Genomic DNA, 23,757 nt, shown 5'->3' on the forward strand with positions numbered 1-23,757 from the left:
AGATCGAGCCCCGTGTCAGGCTCTGTGTGGGTGTGAAGCCTACTTAAGAGTCTCTCTCTCCCTCTGCCCCACCCCCTGCTTGCTCAATTTCTCTCAAAAACAAAAATCTGATTTTATACTTTCATTTTTGTCTAAGCTTTGTAACACTTCAAAATAAAAGCTGATTGTTTTAGTCTGTAGATTATTTGCTAGGATGCCAAATAAGCCAGAAAAATTTAATTATACAAACCAACCATGAAAAAAGGGTCATTTTCATGTGCATTATTAATGTTTATCTCAAAGTGATAAGGACAATATTAAAAAGCCACTTTTTATTGTATTTGTCTACGGCTACCATTACATAATTATTTGAAATCACCATCTGCCCCATTTAATATTACCCACAAAAAGCAAGTACATGTGATTTGAGAGATTAGGAGGAAACGGGAAATTGTCATCTGCGGCTAAAGAAAATTTACTGCAAATCAGATATTTGATAGGTATCCATAAATACACGATTATTAAATTAGAATAAAATCTAGTTTGTGTAGGGATTCAAATATGAGTTGAGAAAAGTATATTTAAACATTTGTTCATAGTGACGATATCTTCGTTCTTGCAGATTTGTATTTTTTTAGATGTTTAAAGTTGGCTATCTTAAAGTGACAATTTTACACAAAAATTTAACAGTGTACACCTTTAGAAACACATCTACTTTCTTCTAAATATCATTAGTTTTGACCTGTGATGAAATTTTTATTAGTGAAAAAATGAATCACGTGACAGTTTAAGGTTTTTGGTATTGTCCTAAAACAAATGCTGTGTTCTTGGGAGCGTGCTATTTCTACATTTGGCTTATTTTAATATTGAACCTTGTATGTTTTCATCTGTATATAAGCCATTAAGAGATCATGCAGTATTATAGCATGTGCAAATCTAGAGTCAAAGAATATTAATTAGAGTAATAATGTACCTTTTAGAAAATCAAGTTCAAGGGTAGAACATAACTAACTTTGGGTCTTTCTTATGCCCAGAGGATTTTCAAAGCCTGTGTGGGAGGGGATTCATGAGGTAGCATAGAAAGACCTAGAACTCACTTCCTAACACATATACCACAAGTTTATGAGAAAATTCTTCCATATGTAGCTATAAAGTACCTGAGAACTAGATGAACTTCACCGTCACAATAAAAGAGATGGATCAAGAAGGGTAGCTGAGGCAGAGACATGGCCTCACCTGGGACCCCACCCCAGATGCAGGAATCCCACGGCCAGAACTGTCCCTTGAGAAGGGAAGCTGCTGTGCCACCCTGAGGGCCGGCATTGAAGAGATGAACCTCCAAAACATCTGGTTTTAAAAATCAATGGAGATTAAGACCGAAAGAATCATAGAACTATGGGAATGGAGATTCCGCTCTTAAATCCACTTACCCTGATAATCAGCATCAAAGTGACAGATTGAAAAGTACCCAGACTATAGTGAGGGAGACCCACTTACTAAGCGTGAAGTGACTGCAGAAGCAGCAGGAACCGGCAGGGGTTTGTGTGAGGCTGGAAGTGCCGGCAGACATTTTTCTGCAATCGCATCCTAACTTGCTGATCATGGGCACAACAGAGTTATTAAGGGCCAATCCAACAATAGGATAGAACATATTATTATTTGCTTTATACATTTAGGTGCCTCAATGTCAGGTGCATAAATTTTAACAGAAATAAGAGGGGAAATAGCAGTATGATAATAGGAAGGGACATTAATACCCCACTTTCATCAATGGATAGTAATAAGGAATCACTGCCCATAAATAAGATATTAGACAAGATGGACTTAATAGATATGTATTATGCTGTTTAGGGATGGAATGTTCTACATATAATTCAAGTAAACATGGAACGTTCTTTAGGATTGGTCACCTGTTGGGCCATAAAACATTTCTCAGTACATTAGAAATCAATTAGAAGAAAAGTGGAAAATGCACGAACAACTAATGTATCAGTGAAGAAATAAAAGGAAAAAATAATAACTTGAGATAAGTGGAAATAAAATGTTTCAAAATCTTTGGAATGAAGCAAAAGCAGTTCTAAGAGGGAAGTTCAGAGCAACAGGCTAACCCCAAAGAAAAGTCTTAATCTAAGCCCAAAGTTAGTAAAAGGAAATAATGAAGATCATAGCAGAAATAAATGAAAGACTTAGATCCATGAAACTAAAAGCTGGTTCTTTGAAAAGATAGACAAAATTGATAAACTTTTAGCCAGACTCATCAAAAAAAAGGAGAAGCTATAAGCAATACTTGAGATATAAAAAGGATAAGAGAATACTATGAACAATTATATGCCAACAAATTAGACGACTAGAAGAAATGGATATATTCCTAAAAATATACAATATCCTAGACTGAATCAAGAAACAATATAAAATCTGAAGAGACATATTTTTAGTAACAAAATTGAATAATAAAAAAAAAACCTCCCAATAAACTCCATATCCAGAGGGCTTCACAGGTGAATTCCAGCAAACTTTTTTAAAAAGATTTTTTATTTATTTATTTGACAGGCACACTGAGAGAGGGAACACAAACAGTGGGAGAGGGAGAACCAGGCTTCCCCCTGAGTAGGGAGCCCAATGCAGGGCAGGAGCCTGGGATCATGACCTGAGCTGAAGGCAGCTACTTAACAACTAAGCCACCCAGGCACCACTCCAGCAAACATTTTTTTTTTAAAGATTTTATTTATTTATTTGGCAGAGAGAGAGGGAAGCAGGCTCCCTGCCGAGCAGAGAGCCCGATGTGGGACTCGATCCCAGGACCTGAGATCATGACCTGAGCCGAAGACAGCGGCTTAACCCACTGAGCCACCCAGGCGCCCCCCAGCAAACATTTTAAAAAAAAGTTAATACCTTCCCTTCTTACATATTCCCCCAAAATTGAAGGAACACTTCCAAACTAATTTTACAAGGCCAGCATTACCCTAATACCGAAATCAGACAATGACACTTTAAACCCACAAAATTACACACCAATATCTCTGATGAACATAGATGCAAGAATCCTCAATAAAATGAGCAAACGAAGTTCAATAATACACTAAAAATCACACAGTGTGACCAAGTGGGATTTATTCCAGGCATGCAAGGATGCTTTATCATTCACAAATCAATGTGATACACTATATTAGCAAAATGAAGGATAAAAGTTATAGGATTATTAAAATAGACAAAAAACACTTGAGAAAATTCAGCATCCATTCAGGATTAAAAACTCTCAACAAAGTTTATATAGAGGAAATAGACCTCAACATAATAAAGGACATATATGACAAATCCACAGGAAACATTATACTGAATGGTGAAAAGCTGATACCTTTTCCTCTTGATCAGGAACAAGACAAGGATGCCCACTGTCAACACTTTGATTCAATATGGTATTGGAATTCCTAGCCACACCAATTAGACAAGGCATAAAAGGTATCTAAATTAGGATGGAGGAAGTAAAGCTTTCACTATTTGCAGTGGACATGATACTATATATAGAAAATCCTGAAGACTCCACCAAAAAACTATTAGAATAAATGAATTCAGTTAACTTGCAGGATACAAAATTAATATACAGAAGTCTGTTGGATTTCTACACGCTATACTAACAAAGTAGCAGAAAGAATAAAGAAAACAATCCCATTTACAATTGTATCAAAAAATACCTATAAATAAATTTAACAAAGGAAATAAAAGACGTATACTCTGAAAACTCTGAAGAAGTTGAACACAAATAAATAAAAAGATATACTATTCTTATGGAGTGAAAGAATACTGTTAAAATGTCCATACTACCCACAGCAGAATGGCAGTGGCATTTCTAAAAAAACTAGGACAAATAATCCCAAAAATTTTTTTTAAAAGATTTTATCTATTCACTTGACAGAGATCACAAGTAGGCAGAGAGGCAGGCAGAAAGAGGGGGGGAAGCAGGCTCCCTGTGGAGCAGAGAGCCCGATGTGGAGCTCGATCCCAGGACCCCAGGATCATGACCTGAGCCGAAGGCAGAGGCTTAACCCACTGAGCCACCCAGGCGCCCCTAATCCCCAAATTTGTATGGAACCACAAAAGACCCCAAATAGCCAAAGCTGGAGTGTCATGATCTTTTTTTTTTCTTTAAACATTTATTTGACAGAGACAGATCACAAGTAGATAGAGAGGCAGGCAGAGAGAGAGAGAGAGAGGGAAGCAGGCTCCCTGCTGAGCAGAGAGCCCTATGCGGGACTCGATCCCAGGGCCCCGAGATCATGACCTGAGCCGAAGGCAGCGGCTTAACCCACTGAGCCACCCAGGTGCCCCCCCTTTTTTTTTTTTAAAGATTTATTTATTTATTTGACAGAGAGAGATCACGAGTAAGCAGAGAGGCAGGCAGAGAGGAGGAAGCAGGCTCCCCGCTGAGCAGAGAGCCTGAGGTGGGGCTCGATCCAGGGATCCTAAGATCATGACCTGAGCCGAAGGCAGAGGCCTAACCCACCGAGCCACCCAGGTGCCCCTGGAGTGTCATGATCTTTTATAACTACACTATAAAGCTATAGTACTCAGAACAGTATGGTATTTGCATGAAGACAGGCACATAGATCAACAGAACAGAACAGACAGCCTAGAAATAAACCCACGCTTACATGGTCAACTACACCATGACAAAGAAGGCAAGATCATACAATGGTAAAAAGTCTCTTCAATAAACAGTGTCGTAGACACTGGACAGCTACATGCAAAAGAAAGAAACTGGACTGCATTCTTACACCACAGGCAAAAATCAACTCAAAGTGGATTAAAGAATGCAGTGTGGGGGGGCACCTGGGTGGCTCAGTGGGTTAAGCCGCTGCCTTCGGCTCAGGTCATGATCTCAGGGTCCTGGGGTCGAGTCCCCATCGGGCTCTCTGCTCAGCAGGGAGCCTGCTTCCCTTCCTCTCTCTGCCTGCCTCTCTGCCTACTTGTGATCTCTGTCAAAAAAATAAATAAAATCTTTAAAAAAAAATGCAGTGTGGGGCACCTGGGTGGCTCAGATCGTGATCTCGGGGTTACGGGATTGGATCCTGTGTTGGGATCCACACTGAGTGTGGAGCCTACTTAATGAAGAAGGAAAGGAAGGAAGGGATGTAAAGGGTGGGAAGGGAGACTATGGGAGGGAAGGAAGGAAGAGAAAAGAAAAGAGAAAGAATGGAATGTAAGACCTGAAACCATAAAACTACAAGAAAACGTAGGTAGTAAGCTCTATGATGTCAGTCTTAGCAGTTTTTCCTGGTTGGGGAGGAATCTCTCTCTTCTGGCAAGGACAACAAAAGCAAAATAAACAAATGAGATTACATCAAGCTAAAAAGCTTTCCCACAGCAAAGAAAACCACCAACACAAGAAAAAGGCAACCGGGGCGCCTGGGTGGCTCAGTGGGTTAAAGCCTCTGCCTTCGGCTCAGGTCATGATCCCAGAGTCCTGGGATCGAGCCCCGCATCAGGATCTCTGCTCAGCAGGGAGCCTGCTTCCTCTAATCTCTCTCTCTGCCTGCCTCTCTGCCTACTTGTGATCTGTCTGTCAAATAAATGAATAAAATAAAAAAATAAATAAATAAAAAAAAAGTTTAAAGAAAAAGGCAACCTACTAAATGGGAGAAGATACTTGGAAATGATATATCTGATATGGGGTTGATATCTAAAATATATGAAGAACTCATACAACTAAGTAATGGCAAAGAAAAACCAACCCAATTTAAAAATGGGCAAATCGGGGCGCCTGGGTGGCTCAGTGGGTTAAGCCGCTGCCTTCGGCTCAGGTCATGATCTCAGGGTACTGGGATCCAGTCCCGCATCGGGCTTTCTGCTCAGCGGGGAGCCTGCTTCCCCCCCTCTCTCTCTGCCTGCCTCTCTACTTGTGATCTCTCTCTGTCAAATAAATAAAATCTTAAAAAAAATGGGCAAATCACCTAAATAGACGTTTTTCCAAAGAAGATATATGGCCAACAAACACATGAAAAGATGTTCAACAACATTCTTCATCAGGGAAATGCAAATCAAAATTACAAATGAGATACCACTTCACACCTGCCAGAATGGCTAGTATCAAAAAGGTAAGTATTGGTGAGCTTGTGCACTGTCGTTGGGAATGTAAATTGATGCAGTTACTATGGAAAACAATACAGAGGTTTCTCAAAAAATTACAAATAGAACTACCATATGATCCACCAATTCCACTTCTGGGGATTTATCTGAAGCAAACGAGAATACTAATTCAAAAACATATATGGACCTCTGTGTTCATTACAGCATTATTTATAATAGCCCAGATATGGGAGCAACCTAAGTGTCCGTCCATAGATGAATGGATAAAGATACACACACACATACAATGGACTATTAACCATAGAAAATGAAATCTTGCCATTTGTAACATGGATGGACCCTGATATTATGCTAAGTCAGAGAATAACAAATACCATAAAATTTCACTTATATGTGGAATCAAAGAAAAAACAAAACAGAAACAGACTCATGGAAACAGAACAAACTGGTGATTGCCAGAGGGGAGAGAGGGCAGATGAAATAGGTGAAGGGGATTACAACATACAACTTCCGGGGCACCTGGGTGGCTCAGTGGGTTAAAGCCTCTGCCTTCAGCTCAGGTCATGATCCCAGGGTCCTGGGATCGAGCCCCGCATCGGGCTCTCTGCTCAGCGGGGAGTCTGCTTCCTCCTCTCTCTCTCTCTGCCTGCCTCTCTCCCTACTTGTGATCTCTGTCTGTCAAATAAATAAAATCTTTAAAAAAAAAAACTGTCGGTGGAAGTATAAATTGGTACAATTAAAAAAAAATACAACTTCCAATTACAAAATAAGTCATGGGGATGTAGCGTTCAGCAGAGGAAATATAGTCAATAATACTATAGTAACTTTGTGTGGTAAAAGATGGTAACTAGACCTACCTGATCATTTTGTAATGTATACAAATATCGAATCATTATTGCACACCTAATAATATTGCTTATCAATTATAATCTAATAAAAAATAAAAGTGATAGAAAACAAAAACCAAAAGCTTCAGCCTGGTGAAAAGAAGTCAAGGATAAAAATAAAATCTTACAAATAAGAAATAATAAAGTCCAATGAACAAGTATAGGATTTCTCAGCTGCACACTGGAAACTGCAGTACCATGGAACATTACCTAGACTTCTTAGGGAAAAAAAAGATAGCTATGACCTGAGAGTCTGAAATATCATTATGATAACATTTACTAATCAGGGTGAAGGAATATTATTCATAGAGCTGCAAAATTTTATAGACTATTTCCCATGTGCCTCATCTATGGAAAATTCTTCAAAAAGGACTATTCAACTTCAAAATCAGGGAAGATGAAGGGAACAAATAGTAATGAGCAATGACTCATGCAATGTATGTATAATTAAGTCTGAATAGATAATGGTATAGTGACTAGGAATTGGTAATGTTGTAAATGCTAAATATTCTTTTTTTTTTTTTTTAAAGATTTTATTTATTTATTTGACAGAGATCACAAGTAGGGAGAGAGGCAGGCAGAGAGAGGAGGAGGAAGCAGGCTCCCTGCCAAGCAGAGAGCCCGATGCGGGGCTCGATCCCAGGACTCTGGGATCATGACCTGAGTGAAAGGCAGAGGCTTTAACCCACTGAGCCACCCAGGCGCCCCTAAATATTCTTTCTTTGGAAAAAAAAAAAACCTGTGTGACTAATAAAATATATGACTATAAAACAACCAGCTCTAGTGCTCAGAGTCTTACTTTTAATAACCAGATTCACATGGGGCGCCTGGGTGGCTCAGTTGGTTAAGCGACTGCCTTTGGCTCAGGTCATGATCCCAGAGTCCCGCATCGGGCTCCCTGCTCCTTGGAGAGTCTGCTTCTCCCTCTGACTTTCTCCCCTCTCATGCTCTCTCTCACTGTCTCTCTCTCAAATAAATAAAATCTTTAAAAAAAAAAATAACCAGATTCACAGATTTACGTTAACTCCATGCTATCATAGGACATCTGGCATGACAATCCCAGTCTAGTCCGACTCCCATTTGCCCATTTGGATAATGCCCTGGTTCCCTCCTTGATGCCAGATATGTACTATCAGTGATGTGTAGTGCCTGCACATAAATAGGATTGTGAGAAAAGCACTTACTGGTTAGGTTTAAGCATTGAAAAGCGAGTCGATAACATTGGGATGGGGGTGGTCTCTACATCAAGGTAGGGCCTAGATTAATCAGTGAATTTGAGGCAGCGATTACGATATACAGAAATTATAATAACTACTCTTTGAGTGTTTATATGGCAAGGACTTAATTAGATGTGTTATATATGTTATTTCATATGATGCTTAGACAGCCTATAAGGACAGATTAGTATTATCCTGTTTTTCAGGTGAGGAAACGTAAGACTCAAAAGAGTAACTTGTCCAGGTCTCATAGCTAGTAACTGCGTCAGGTGACCTTTTATGTTTTCAGTACTTCCCCCTATACAGATACGAAAGATTTGAACTACTAGGTCACGTGTCTTTGGGGATTACAGTCTATGTTTGGAAATAACCTAACACAATTTCTTCACTTGCCTGAGCTTTCTACTAGGGGCAATGTGTAATTACGACAGTCAGTGGACATCTGTGTACTCAACTTTGAGGGCTGGAGAGGGAGTGGAGGAGTAAGGTCTGGGGGAAGGGGACGTCAAACAGAACCATTAGAAAACAAAGCATTCATCTATAAATTGACCACTGAAAGCCTAAAACAGCCTAAAATAGCACATACCATTAATGATGATGGGGATTAGGGATCAGAAACTTCATAGTTGGACATGGAAAATGATATTTGACATTTTGAGGGAATACTATTTGGTTTAATTGGGAAACAGGAAATCTCTTACGCTTTGTTTTTCCTTCTAAAATGTCATAGCTGAAAATATAAATAACTTCCAATTCTTGAAAAAGACTCTGGGTTCTCACTGACCATTTTAGGAAGGATACAAAGAGAACATTATGCTTTGTTATTTCTTGTCATGGAAAATATAAGCAGTAGATCATTTAAACCAACAAATCTGGTTTTGGGTTTTGGTTCGTTATGTTAACAGAACCCAGACATTTGTTCATTTGATATTTCCCATCTTTTGATCATACTGATTTTTATTTTGTCTTTTATTTTCAGAAGGAATTTTGGAACACCTACACAAAAGCCCAACAAGGAGACAGTAACAGAGGAAGTGACTGGTTTCAGTTTTACCTTACCTTTCCATTAATCTTTGGCCTCTTTATTATCCTTCTTGTCATTTTTCTCATTTGGAGATGCTTCCTCAGAAACAAAACTCGCAGACAGACGGTAACTGAAGGCCACATTCCTTTCCCACAGCACCTTAATATCACCACTCCGCCTCCCCCGCCAGACGAAGTGTTTGATAGCAGTGGATTGTCACCAGGCTTTCTGGAATACGTAGTTGGGCGCTCAGATTCCGTGTCCACTCGTCTGTCCAACTGTGATCCCCCACCCACCTACGAGGAAGCCACTGGCCAGGTGCACCTCCGGAGGAGTGAAACAGAACCTCACTTAGACCCACCCCCAGAGTATGAGGACATCATTAATTCCGGCTCAGCCAGTGCCATTGCTATGGTGCCTGTGGTCACCACCATCAAATGAAACTGCAACCTTCTTTTCACTATGACCATTTTGAAAATACTAATGAAAAAACTTTCTAGCACTTTACCACTACATAAATGTGCATTGACTTATTTTATCGGACTCTGACAGCATACCACTTCTCATTTTCTGATTTGATTTTCATTAGTTTGCTTTCCTACTATAAAATCATTATCCATGCCCATTTTCTCTAATGGAAATGTGTGAAGAGGGAAAAACCTTAGTGGAGGTCTTCACGTGATGTGATGAGACATACATGCGTGTCTGTACACATGTGTGTATGGGCACATCAGCCCAGTATATGTACAAGTGTCTTAAAAAGTCATTACCTTCTGTCTAAATCACCTATAAAGAGAATATTCCTCCAAAATTGGGGGTGGGGGGGAGACACCAACAATTTGTGTATAGCCAGCCACATGCTGTTGAATTTTGAAAATAAGATGAACTTAGCATATTCTCTAGTCTAACTGGCTTTTGTTAACATCCCTTTTTCTTCAAATACCTTAAATGCATGTATTCCATCTTGAGTCTAGGAACATCTCAGAGAGAGAGAAGGAAGGCAAAATAAACAATAATTTACTTACAGTGTACAGCAAGAATATCATTGGCCATTAGTGACAATTGGCTAGTTTTGGAGGAAGGATTTTGTTGTTGACTGCTTTTCTCCACCCTCCCACCCCCAAATTAAACAGTCTTGGCTTAGTGTCTTTGAATGTCTCGTGCTATTTGTATTAACATCTTGGTAGAGAGGATTTCCTGGTAACAGAATAGTGTCTGAAGCAGTTACATGTATTAATGACAGGGAATAGATACAGATTTCGCCTTAGCTCATTTGTGACAATATTTTCTTTTTGCTGTTTTATTGCCTTTTACTCTGTCTACTCTCTCTCCTACCACCACAGAATCTGTAAGAACCTAAGAATTTAGTTAAAATTCTTGAAATTATTTTCTTAGTTTTTTTAATAGACTGAAGTCTTTGCCGTGAGATGATTAGGAGGTATTTTTCCATTAAATTAAGAACTGTGATTTTATACTGCTCTCCAGTTGGTGGAGGAAAACTGCAAAGTCTGTGTTGTGCCAGGTGCACAATAAATCTGTTATAGTTTCACATAGATCTCATTATTGTTGCTATTTCATTTTGTATTTTCATCATTTTTTTTAAGTGCAGGATTTTTCTTTTCCCTTGGAGTCGAGGGAACAGGCTGTGAGTGAACTGCCAACATAAACTGGCTCAGAAAGAAGGGTTATTTCATAGAGTGCCATTATGTATGCACTGATGGAAAAGTCACTATATTGGTCAGGGGAATGTCTGTGCCACTCCCAAGCCTCCTTAGTGTTGGAGAACATGGTTAATTGAGGCAGAAGGAATGCAGGTCTGGAAGCATCAGCCATACCCCGTTGCCTCCATCTCCATCCACAGGCCCCTCCCTCAAATCCTGCCCTGCAACCCCAAAAGGAGGAATGCTGGGGGAAAACCCTGACTTCGCATCCTGTTCTGTAAAAAAGGTACTTGCCATGGTACCCTGGGAAAGACTCGTATCTGCACCCGATTCCTTAACTCTGAAACAGATAATGTCATTTGTCCTGCCCATCTCCAGGGGCTTTAAAAGGATCTAATGAGATGGTGTGTATGAAAGTAATTTGTAAGATGCGAAGAGCTATGTGTGAGGTCATAGCATTGTTCTTACTGTGCTTACCGGAGACTTTTCTCCATTTCCCTAAAATTTATCAGAGCTTTCACATAGTGTGAAATAGAGGCGGCTGCTCCATGAAGGGCTGACATGCTCCTGAACTGAGTATCTGGGCTATTAAACGTCTATCACCCTCTGGTCTGTACCAAAGCTGTGCCAGTTCAAGAGACGACAGCCAGCTTAGCGCAAACAAGATTAAGCAGATGCTGGAAAGGGAATTAAGACATAGGTGTTCAGTTAATAGGGTTTGTAGCTTTCATGAACTAAAAATTAATAAATCTTGACCCTAGTCTCAGTAGAAATGGCCTTATTATTTTGAATTTTACTGTGAGCACATGGTGACTTTGGGCTTCTAGTTACAGCTAAAAGTGGGAGTGTTTGATCCAGTGACTTCTGTGTGCATGTACTGCTATTCTGGTTTATTTTTAAAGGAAAATTAAGTTTCCTTTTGGGTGGGGTGGGGGTCATTAACATTAGGCCTTAGATGAAACCAGCAGTTTTAAAGTGTGGCTGACCCTTGAACCCCTGGGAATCCTTGAGAGCCTTTCAGGGCATCTGTGAGATCAAAACTATTTTCATAATACAAAGGCATTAGTTGTCTTTACACTCCATGTCTCAAAAAATAGTTGAAAATGTAAAACAATGCCATTTCCCACAATTTTTTTTCTGTTTTAGGAAATACAGCTATTTTCTTAAAAATGTTATTTATGTTAGCATGTAATAAACTTTAATTTTTGAATACTTAAAATTTTTCAGTTTTATTTTCTAATATTTTCTAATATCAAATATTGATGGATATAAACTATATAAACAAAAGCTCTTTGACATCTAGGTATCAAATTTTAAAGAGTATAAAGAGGTCTGGAGATCAAAAGTTAGAATTACAGGATTAGAAAAAGGAACAGGATATTCTATTACTATGTATATATTCTTGCAACTTTATTTTACATTTTAAAGTTCTGATATTGGATTTAATGCTGCCCCTTAGAAATACCTGCATTGCAGTATAAGAATGAATGTTGGTTCTTGAAGCAAAAGCCAAATGCTTAATCTAATCAACAGCTACAGCTTTTTCACCTGTCGGTCAAAGAAAACACACCACTCTGTAGTGGTAACTGACACCAGCCACAGATCTCATGGCAGCATTCATGGGATAATGACAGGATAAACAAAAATACCACTTTCTTCAAGAAATATTCTCTTGGGTTCATTTTGTTTGATTTTGACCTAGGTTTTACATTTTTCAAAGCCCTTTTGCTATCCCATCTGGTTTTATAAGCTGAGTTTCTTAACATTTGTTATAATTAAAGAGGCTTGTCTTGAATAATATATATTTTTTATGCTTTTGCCTTTCTTACATGATTGATATTACATTCACCTTTGGTCATTTTTAACAAAGGTTTATTTTTGCAGATATATTTAGTACCTTTATTAAGCAGTAACTAAATTAAATCAACCAGTTTGCATTTAAATGAGAGAATGGGCTTAATGGTCTTCCAGTGGAATGATTTCCAGGCCTCCACATGCAGTGGCTGTGTCTGGAATCCTAGAACTGGCACTTTCTAGCTTTCTGCTTGGAATTCTATCTGTTTAAAGTGAATTAAAGGATTTCTTTTTTTTTTTATTGACCAGTACAAATACAAATGCTGTGTGTGATTCATTGTTAATGATGACTTCAAGATTGATGATCTGATACAATAACTTGGTTCTGTGTAAATAGCATGTCTTTTATTATAAGTCACATTTTTAAACACTTGGTTTACATTAAATTATGGTATTTAACTATTTTTATGTTTATACTAGGTAAGTTTTTTCTTATGTTTCTGTGTTTTTGGTATGCTAAATAAAGCTATTTTTAAACCCAAGAGATTTTTTCTGCCATGTATTAATTACACTTAGGTAAGAATCATGCTTCATAAGCTTTTATTAATTATGGTCTTTTTTTTAAGATTTTTATTTATTTATTTGACAGAGAGACCATAAGTAGGCAGAGAGGCAGGCAGAGAGAGAGGAGGGAGCAGAGAGCCCGATGCAGGGCTCGATCCCAGGACCCTGAGATCATGACCTGAGCTGAAGGCAGCGGCTTAATCCACTGAGCCACCCAGGCACCCCTTAATTATGGTCTTTTTAACAAGAGAAAATGGTTTCTTTTCTTTCTTATGAATTTAAGAAATATTGCTGAGCAAAGAAATCAGAAATTATCTGGTGAAAACTTCAGGGTGTTCTCAGCATAAGAAAGAATTTTTTGTACTAACTTTTGAATGATGTGGGCATGATGCAAAATGGGGCCACTCACTCCGGGGAGACCTCCCTGCTGCAGTATAGTTTGTTAAGTCTTGGCCATAGTGTTGTCTGCAGATACCAAGGAATTGCTTTTTTCCCTCCTTAGCAGCTTGCATTTGACATTTGAGAAGATAAGAAAGGAAAGCATAAGATGGAATCATTTATGACCACAGGACATCTTCCTAAGTATAGTCACCAAAAAGACTAAAAGGTGATGTGATGAGTCGTTGATTAAGCAAATGTAAGTATGATTGGCTCTTTGTGGTATAAATATTAAAATGATTTACTTATAATCTTTCTTAACATTTCTCCTTGACTATAAGTGTGAGTATTCATTTTGTAAGCATAAATCCCAGAGAGTTGTCCAAAACATCATAAAAAGGTAATTTTAAAAATATATAGCAATTTCTAAAAATTATGTGACTTACAGATTAATACATCCATGAAATCCACCACCTAGATCAAGATATTTCTAGTACCCCGGAAGGCTCCCTCATACACCTCTCCCTAAAGATAACACTGTTCTCACATCTATCATAAGAGATCAAGATTTTAAATTTCATCCTTGGCTGTAGCCATAAGCCAAAAGACTTGACTTGTCCTTTTTTTAAGTTCTTATTTCAGAAAACTTCAAAGTAGAAGTTCGAAAACTGCTCATCCATCTCTTGGCTCTCCTTGAATCTACTCCTTCTCTGTGTACCTGAAGCTCTTTTGAAGTCAAGAATTATGTTTACTCCTTTTAACTCCCTTCCCCCCACCCCCAATACATGAAATACCTAAAAGTGAGGGCTTTTTTAAGCCTATGTATTGACCAAAATATAAGTAGTTTTCTGTCTTAATGCTTATTTCTGCTGTAATTCTTAGCACCTACCATTTCCTTAAACTTTGTATGACATTTTGTTCTCAGTAATTTTATTTGTATTTTTTTAGACTTCAAAATCCACTATTATCTGGTCCCACAGGCTTATCTAACCTTAATTCCTTACACAGCTAAGATAATAGATATTTACAAAGGTGGTAAGAAAATAATGGTGCCTATAGACATCACCTCTAGGGATTTTGCAATCAGGTTGAGACTGGGAAAAATTTTTAATTTAGTGTAACCCTAATTCCATTCCAGCTCACAGAGATTCTTTTTGCCCAAAGTCCTCTGGTATTTATAACCAGGCATATTTATCAGGCAGTCCTGTATATCAGTCTATTTGTCATTTTTACAAGTTTTTAGCAGTGGAAGCTAACTTCCAGAAAAATTCATAGAACCCTAATATAATCTACAGAATTCTAGTGGTGGTTGACTAAGAAGTGGGAAGCTTGGAACCTCATCACCATCTGTGACCCTCCTTGTCAATCCCCCTTCAAGTCAGTCCAAGTTGCAGAAAACACTAGAAGTTTGTGAACATAATTAGACAACCACTAGAATATAACATCTATTGATACACAGTTTCATAGCTCCTCATCTTTACACATACACACACACACACACACACACACACACACAATCTCTAGAATCTCCTCCACTAACAGACTATTTAGGGTTCAAAGTGCTCTTTTTAGTCCAGTTCCTAATTCATAAGTATACGGCACTTATAGCCACTAATCTACACTATCTGTAAAAATGATATTTGAAGAGAGCCATGGAATGTTAATAGTTCTGATTCATTATATCACTTCAATATCACCATACTTCTTGCTACTTTCAATACTCAGTCCCTTTGCATTTGTGGTTAATGATGGTTTTAATACATTTATATATCATATTTAAAAATGAGCACACAGTGATGTCAATGAAAACAGTATGGAGTAGGGAATTCCAAAAGCATGTTTTTCCACAAAAGCAGCAAATAAACTGGCAAAATCTATCAGCATCAACTTCATCAGAACACTAGAAACTACAATTTACAGCAACCAGGAAAGGAAAAAAAGCCTTTAAAAGCCTGGCCTTATCCCCTGCTTCCCTTCTCAGCGACATCTTGGAAGACAACAGCCCACATTCTAGGTATAGGTTCCTCGTAGCTGTGGGAGGAACATGGGCCTTATTATCAAAGAACCGAGGTTCACTGTTTCGTCCTGTATTTTGGCTTCCTGAGCTCTAAGGCTTGCCTTTATTTTTTCTTACTGGGTACTCTCTCAAATTGGAGGCAACTAGCTGGGGGTGTTCTTCAAAAACACTTAAAAATAAATGCATTAGCTGCTACCACCTGGATAAGGGATGAAATCTGAAGTAAACAACAGACAAACTGAAAAGCTTGGGAATGAAAAGAATAAGGACTTTGGAAAACTTCCACATAGGAATCTAGATGGCTAAACACACATAAAGAGTTCAGCGAATGCTCTAAAAAAATCTGAGGGACTCTAAACTCTCAACTTTGACCTTCAGATTCTCTATAAGCAGAAAGTGAAGGTTCTGGTAGAGTTGTATGTTGCCTGGCTGAAAGTTGAAAGTTTTCTCCAAAACACGCAGAGAGCCCATCTGCTAAAAATAGGGTACTTTCAAGGAGAAGGGGCACAAGGCATCTAATGAGCTCTGTCAACTCACTAGCTGACCACTACAGTAACAAGACTAGAGGGGTCACATGTGACAAAAACCACAGACTTTACAAAATGAGTTAAAAACATCATTAAACCAACTAACACCTCAAACAGGTAGCAAAACAAACCCTGAAGAAAAAGAAAATTGCATTTCCAGAGTTGCCATTCTGTAATATTAATTTATAGTCCTATGCACTACTGAGAATAGTACCCAGCCCTGAACATCTACAAGCCTGACCACAGAACCTAGGAAACCACAAAGCCAAGCCCATAACCTTGCTTATCCAGCAGTCCACATGTTCTCAGCTAGTGGCATCCCCTGCCCCCATGCCAACCTCAGAGCTTGGGCAGTGGCCTCACCCAAAAATAGACCCTGACAGCAAGTCTCACCTACCCAAGGATGTTACCAGCAGACATGTCCAGAAACCCACAACAAGTTTCTACAAATTCAAAAAGATCAAAGTCATACCATGCATCTTTTCTGACCACAATGCTATGAAACTAGAAATCAACCACAAGAAAAAGTCTGGAAAGAGCAAAAATACATGGAAATTAAATAATATGCTACTACACAATGGGTCAACCAAGAAAAGAAAAAAAAATCAAAAGTACATGGAAACAAATGAAAATACAATGGTCCAAAATCTGTGGGGTACACCAAAAGTGGTTCTAAGAGGGATATTTACAACAATATAGGCCTACCTCAAGGAGTAAGAAAAATCTCTAATAAATGACCTAAACTTACACATAAAGGAGCTAGAAAAAGAACAAAGACCCAAACCATCAGAAGGAAGGCAATAGGAAGTATTAGAGCAAAGATAAATGATATAGAAACTAAAAACAAAAACAATAAAACAGATCAACAAAACCAGGAGCTGGTTCTTTGAAAAGATAAATGAAACTGATAGACCTCTACCCAGACTCATCAAAAGAGAGACAGGCAGGGGGAGAGATAGAGAAAGAAGGTTCAAATATACAAAATCAGAAATGAAAGAGGAAAATTAACCAACACCAAAGAAATAGAAAAGATTATAAGAGAATATCATGAAAAATTTTATGCCAACAAATTGAACAACCGAGAAGAAATGGATAAATTCCTAGAAAAATATAACCTCCCAAAACTGAATCAAGAAATAGAAATTTTAAACAAACCGGGCACCTAGGTGGCTCAGTGGGTTAAGCCTCGGCCTTTGGCTCAGGTCATGATCTCAGGGTCCTGGGATTGAGCCCCACATCAGGCCCTCTGCTCAATGGGGAGCCTGATTCCCGCCCCCTTTGCCTCCTTGTGATCTCTTTCTCTGTCAAATAAATAAATAAATTTATAACTTAAAAAAAGAAATTTTAAACAAACCAATTACCAGCAATAAAATTCAATCAGTAATCAAAAATCCCAACGAACAAAAGCCCAGGGCCATATGGCTTCACAGATGAATTCTGCCAAACATTTAAAGAAGAATTAATGTGTATTCCTCTCGAAATATTCAAAAAAATAGAAGAAGAAATAAAACTTCTAAATTCATTCCATGAGGCTAGTATTACCCTGATACCAAAGGCAGATAAAATAACACACAAAAAGAGAGAGAGAGAGAGAGAGAGAACCACAGGCCAATACCTCTGATGCACACAGATGCAAAAATCCTCAACAAAAACATCAGAAACAAAAAACAAGATTTACCAACTGATACCACAATAATACAAACGATTACAAGAGAATGCAATGAAAAATTATATGCCAACAAAGTGGACAACCTAGAAGAAACAGATAAAATTTTAGGTTCATACAACCTTAAAAAAACTGAATCAGGATGACATAAAAAATCTGAAGAAAGGAATTACTACTAATGAAACTGAATTGGTAATCAAAAATCTACCAAAAAGTAAAAATCCAGAATCAGATGACTTCACAGGTAAATTCCACCAGACAGCTAAAGAATAGTCATTATCTATACTCCTCAAAATATTCCAAAAATACAAGAGGAAGGAAAGCTTGCAACCAAATTCTATAGGGGCATCATTACCCTGAAAACAAAAGACAAAGACACTACAAAAAAGAAAACTATAGGTCAATTATTCATGATGAACACAGATGCAAAAATTCTCAGCAAGGTATTAATAAATTGCATTCAACAATACATTATAAGGATCATTCACCAAAGTCAAGTTGGATTTTTTTCCAGAGATGTAAGTCTTGTTTAATATTCACAAATCAATGAACACTATACTCATTAACAAAACAAAGAATAACAATCATATAATCATCTCAAAAGATGCAGAGAAAACACTTAATAGAATTCAACATCTGTTCATGATAAAAACTCTCAACAAACTGAGTTTAAAGGGACCATATCTCAACATAATAAAACCCATATATGAAAAACCCACAGCAAACAGCATACATAATGGTGAAAAACTGAGATTTTTCCTGTAAGATCAGGAACAAGACAAGGATGTCCACTCTTACCACTTTTATTCCACATAGTCCTGGAAGTCCTACCCACATCAATCAAAGAAGTAAAAGAAATAAAAGCCATCTATATTGGAAAGGAATAAGTTAAACTGTCACTCTTTGCAGGTGACATGATACCATACACAGAAAACCCTACAGGCTCCACACAAAAACTAAGAATAAATTAGGTCAGTAAAGTACAGAACACAAAACTAAAACTGAGAAGTCAATTGCCTTTCTATATACGAATGACAGAGTGGCAGGAAGAAGAATTGAGAAAATTCTTCCATTTACAATCGCACCAAAAAGAATAAAAGTCCTAGGAATATACTTAACCAAAGAGGTGCAAGAACCTGTACTCTAATGACTATAAAACACTGATGAAAGAACTTGAAGACGACACAAATAAACAGAAAGATATGCCATACTCGTGGATTGGAATTAACATTGTTAAAATGTTCATACTACCTAAAAGCAATCTATAGATCCGATGCAATCCCTATCAAAATACCAACAGCATTTTTCACAAAACTAGAACAAATACTAGAATTCGTATGAAACCACTAAAGACCCCAAATAACCAAAGCAATCTTGAGCAAGAATAAATCTAGAGGTATCACAATCCCAGATTTCAAGATATACTACAAAGCTGTAGTAATCAAAACAGCATGGTTCTGGCACAAAAATGGACACAAAAGCTCAAGAGAACAGGATAGAGAAGTAATCGCACACATATATGGCCAATTAATCATGACAAAGGAGGCAAGAATATACAGTGGGGAAAAGACAGTCTCTTCAATAAATGGTGCTGGGAAAACTGGACAGCTACATGCAAAATAATGAAACTGGACCACCTCCTAACACCATGCACAAAAATAAATTCAAAATGGATTAGCAACCGAAATGTGAGACTTGAAACCATAAAACTTGTAGAAAAGACCACAGACAGTAATTTCTTTCACATCAGCCATAGAAACATTTTTCTAGATATGTTTCTTAAGGCAAGAGAAACAAAGCATTTCCTTCTGCACAGCGAAGGAACCCATCAACAAAACAAAAAGCAACCTACTGAATGGGAGAAGATATTCTCAAACTATGTGTCCAATAAGGAGTTATTACCCAAAATATATAAATAACTTATACAATTCAACACCAAATTAAACAATTAAAAAATGAGCAGAGGACCTGAAGAGATATTTTTCCAGAGAAGACATCTGGATGGCCAACAAACAAATGAAAAAAATACTCAGCATTACTAATGATCAGGGAAATGTAAATCAAAACCAAAATGTGATATCACCTCACACCTGTCAGATTGGCTAGAATCAAAAAGATAAGGATGAAGAGAAAGGGGAACCCCCATGCACTGTTGGTAGTAATGTATACTGGTACAGCCACTGTGGAAAACTCTATGGAGATTCCTCAAACAATTAAAAATAGAAATAGGATCCAATCATTCCACTATTGGGTATTTACCCAAAGGAAATGAAAACACTAATTTGAAAAGATATCTGTGTCCCTATGATTACTGCTGCATTATTTACAATAGCCAAGATACAAGAGCAAGTGTTCACTGATAGATGAATAGATCAAAAAAAAGAAGTGGAGTACATACACAATGGAATATTACTCAACCATGAAAAGGGATGCACTATTGCCATTTGCAACAACACAGATGGACCTAGAAGGTAATACGCTAAGTGAAATAAGTCAGACTGAGAAAGACAAATAACAGTATGATTTCATTTATAGGTGAAATCTAAAAAACAAATCAATAGACAAATAGAAAGCAGAATTAGACCTATAAACACAGAGAGCAAACTGATGGTTGCCAGAAAGGAGGAGGGTTGGGAGATAGGCAACATGGATAAAGGGGAGAAGGCGATACAGGCTTCCAATTATGAAATGAGTAAGTCACGGAATAAAAGATACAGCATAGGGAATATAGTCAACAATATTGTAATAGTGTTGTATGGTGACAGATGGTAGCTACACCTGTGGTGGGCATAGCATAATGTATAGACTTGAATCACTGAGTTGTACCCCTGAAACTAGTTTAACATTGTTTGGCAACTATACTAAAAAAAAAAAAAAAGATGAAATGAGACTCCTATTTTATACCACTCACAAAAATGAACTAAAAATTGATTAAATGCTTAAAAATAAGCCCCCAAACCATAAGACTACTAGAAGGAAACACAGGGAAAATGTCCTTAACATGGGTCTCAGTAATGATTTTTTGTTTAAAATACCTTAGAGCATAATCAAAGCAACAAATAAACAACTGAGACTACATCAAACTAAAAAGCTTCTGCACAGCAATACTAAAAAATCAACAAATGAGCAGAAAATATGTAGAATGGGAAAAAATATTTGCAAACCATATATATGATAAGGGGTTAATATCCAAAATATATAAGTAACTCATATAGGTTAATAGCAAACAAAACAACACAATCTAGTTTCAAATTAGGAAAGGACCTACATAGACATTTTTTGACACATCTCCAAAGAAGATACATGAATGACCAGGAGGTACATGACAACTAATCATCAGGAAAATGCAAATCAAATCCACAGCAAAATATCACTTCATGCCTGTTAGAATGGTTAGCATCAAAAAGAAAAGTTAACAAAGATAACAAATGCTGGCCATAATGTATGCAGAAGGAAATCCTTGTTCACTATTGGTGGGATATAAATTGGTACCATTGTGGAATATATAGATATATATCTATATAGATATTATATCTATGTATAGATATAATATATATGGAAGTTCCTCAAAAAATAAAAAAAAAACCCTACAGTATGATTAGCATTTCTACTTCTGAGAATATATCTGAGGGAAATGAAAACACTGTGTTGAAGAGGTATCTGCCCCCCATATTCATGGCATCATTATTTATAAAAGCCAAGGTATGGAGAAAATCCCAAATGGCCATTGATGGTTGAATGAATAAAGAACACTTGATATATATACACAATGAAATATTAGTCAGCCATAAAAAAGGGAAATCTTGCCATTTGAGACAAGGGGGATGGACTTTGATACCATTATGCTAAATGACCTAAGTCAGACAGAGAAGAACAAATACTGTACAATCTCATGTATATGAGGAATCCAAAAACAAACTCCTAAAAAAAAGACATTAGATTTGTGGTTGCCAGGGGTGGGGGGGCCAGGGAAGTGGGAACTGTATAAAGGAGGTCAAAAAGTATAAACTTCCAGTTGTAAGACAAAGAATTACCAGGGATGTAATTTACAACGTGATGATTATAGCTAATGCTGCTGTAGGATTTATAAGAAAGCTGTTAAGAAGAGTAAATCCTAAGTGTTCTCATTGCAAGGAAAAAATGTTTTTCCTTTTTTTGTACTTACATGCGACGATGGATATTAACTAAACTTGTAGTAGTATCATTTAATATAAGATATAGAATACATTATATATATAAGATATTCTATATAAATATATATATCTTATATAAGATATTATATATAAAATGTTATATATATATAAAATCATGCTGTGTAACTTATACAGTGCCATATGTGAATTATGTCTAAGTAAAACTGGGGAAAAATCATCCAGCATTTACACATTTGAAGCACACCCTTGTTCCCTCAACCATTTTTGTGACCAATCCTTGCCTTAGAGGATGTAAAATAAGATGTGGCACTTTTCTATAGATAACATAAAGGCCAGACTTGTAGATTGTAATGCATGTGCCTCACAGCAAGCTTTTGATTGCTGAGGCATTCACTTCAAAGACACCTATCTTGAAGAAACACAGGACCAGCCACTCGGATAAAGAGCCATGCCACCTATCCCTGAAGTTTTCTTTGTTTTAGAGATTTCTGGTTGACTTAGAAAACTGTCCATTTGACACTTGTTTGTTCCTTCCCAATTTTAATTGCTGCTCTTATGTTTTAAATTCACAAGTAGGGAGGAGGCAAGATGGCAGAGGAATAGGGGACCCTTTCAGCTGGCCCCTTGAATTTAGCTAGATAACTACCAAACCATTCCAGACACCCATGATTTCAGCCTGGGATGGAAGAAAAAAAAATCTGGAACTCTCTAAGTAGAAAAGCGACCACTTTTTGCAAAGTAGGACATGCAGAGAAGTGAATCCAAGGGGAGATATCAGAAGATAAATGGAGGGGGGTGGGAGACTCTGTAAGCCAGCTACTAGAAAGTGATAGAGCACCAGAGGGCAAAATCCGAACCCTTAGTAATCTGTTCCAGTGAGAGACATCCCTGCCTGAAAGGGGTTCAGGAGCTAAAATAGGCAGAATACTAGGTGGGTCAGTGTGGGCTCAGGATCCCAGGAGTCACAGAACTAACAGGAGTGCCTGAGCCAGTAGAGTTCCCAAGCAACGGAGCAGGGAAACTGGTTACAGTCAGTAAGGCCAGAAAGGGGCTCTCAGCTCAGTTAGCCATAAACTAAGAGCCAGGCCTGATGAGGTGACCACTTTCTCCCTGGGCACCCTGCAGCAGACTGGAATGTGGGGGCCCTCTGCCATCCCCTAGGAGGGGTGGGAGGGGTATGCCCATGACTGGTGAACAGCTCTCAGGGTAGTGGCCAAGTAAAGGACCGGATGGGGTGACCCTCTGCCTTCCGCTGGGAGGTTCACTATGGCCACACACCACGAGAGTCTGCAGTTTGGCACACATAAAAGTGAAGACAGTTTTTCCCAGAGGGTTTACTAAAAGAGGGGACCATGAACCTTTGGCTCTGGAGCTTGAGATTGGGCATGGCCATTTTTATTTTGATCCTCTAAAGAGGTGCAGAAAGCCTTCAGGTAACAAAAGCCACAGAGAGGATCAGCTTACACTGAGTCCAGCCCCCTTGCAAAGGGGAGATGCAACTCCACCCAGGCAAAGACACCTAAGAAGCAGCACAGCAGGCCCCTCCCCACCAACACCAACTGGAAGAACAGGTACACAACTAGTTTCCAAGACTGTAAAACTCTGGTGCTAGAGAAAAACAGTACATAGAACTTGGGTTTTTCTCTCTCTCTCATGATTTATCTTTCAATCTAAAATTTTCCATTTCTCTTTTTTCTTTTTTCCCATTTCTACTAGTTTCTAATTTTATCACCTCTTTGTTTTTAAGTCACTTTTTAACTTTGATTTCTTACATCTACATTTAGTAGGTATATTCTTTATTTTTG

The 23,757-nt window shown here is 37.9% G+C and overlaps 1 protein-coding gene across 1 annotated transcript in view; it reads left to right on the top strand.

Annotated features, from left to right (window-relative positions):
• Positions 1-13,188, top strand: part of PRRG1 (proline rich and Gla domain 1) — a 170,183-nt gene extending 156,995 nt beyond the window's left edge. Inside the window, exon 4 of the mRNA XM_045996202.1 lies at positions 9,147-13,188. Coding sequence (XP_045852158.1) covers positions 9,147-9,632 — 486 coding nt within the window. The 3' untranslated portion in view covers positions 9,633-13,188. The remainder of the gene's footprint in view (positions 1-9,146) is intronic.
• The last annotated feature ends 10,569 nt before the right edge of the window (positions 13,189-23,757 follow it).

This window comes from Meles meles, chromosome X, assembly GCF_922984935.1.
Source record: "Meles meles chromosome X, mMelMel3.1 paternal haplotype, whole genome shotgun sequence".
Classification (NCBI taxonomy): domain Eukaryota; kingdom Metazoa; phylum Chordata; class Mammalia; order Carnivora; family Mustelidae; genus Meles; species Meles meles.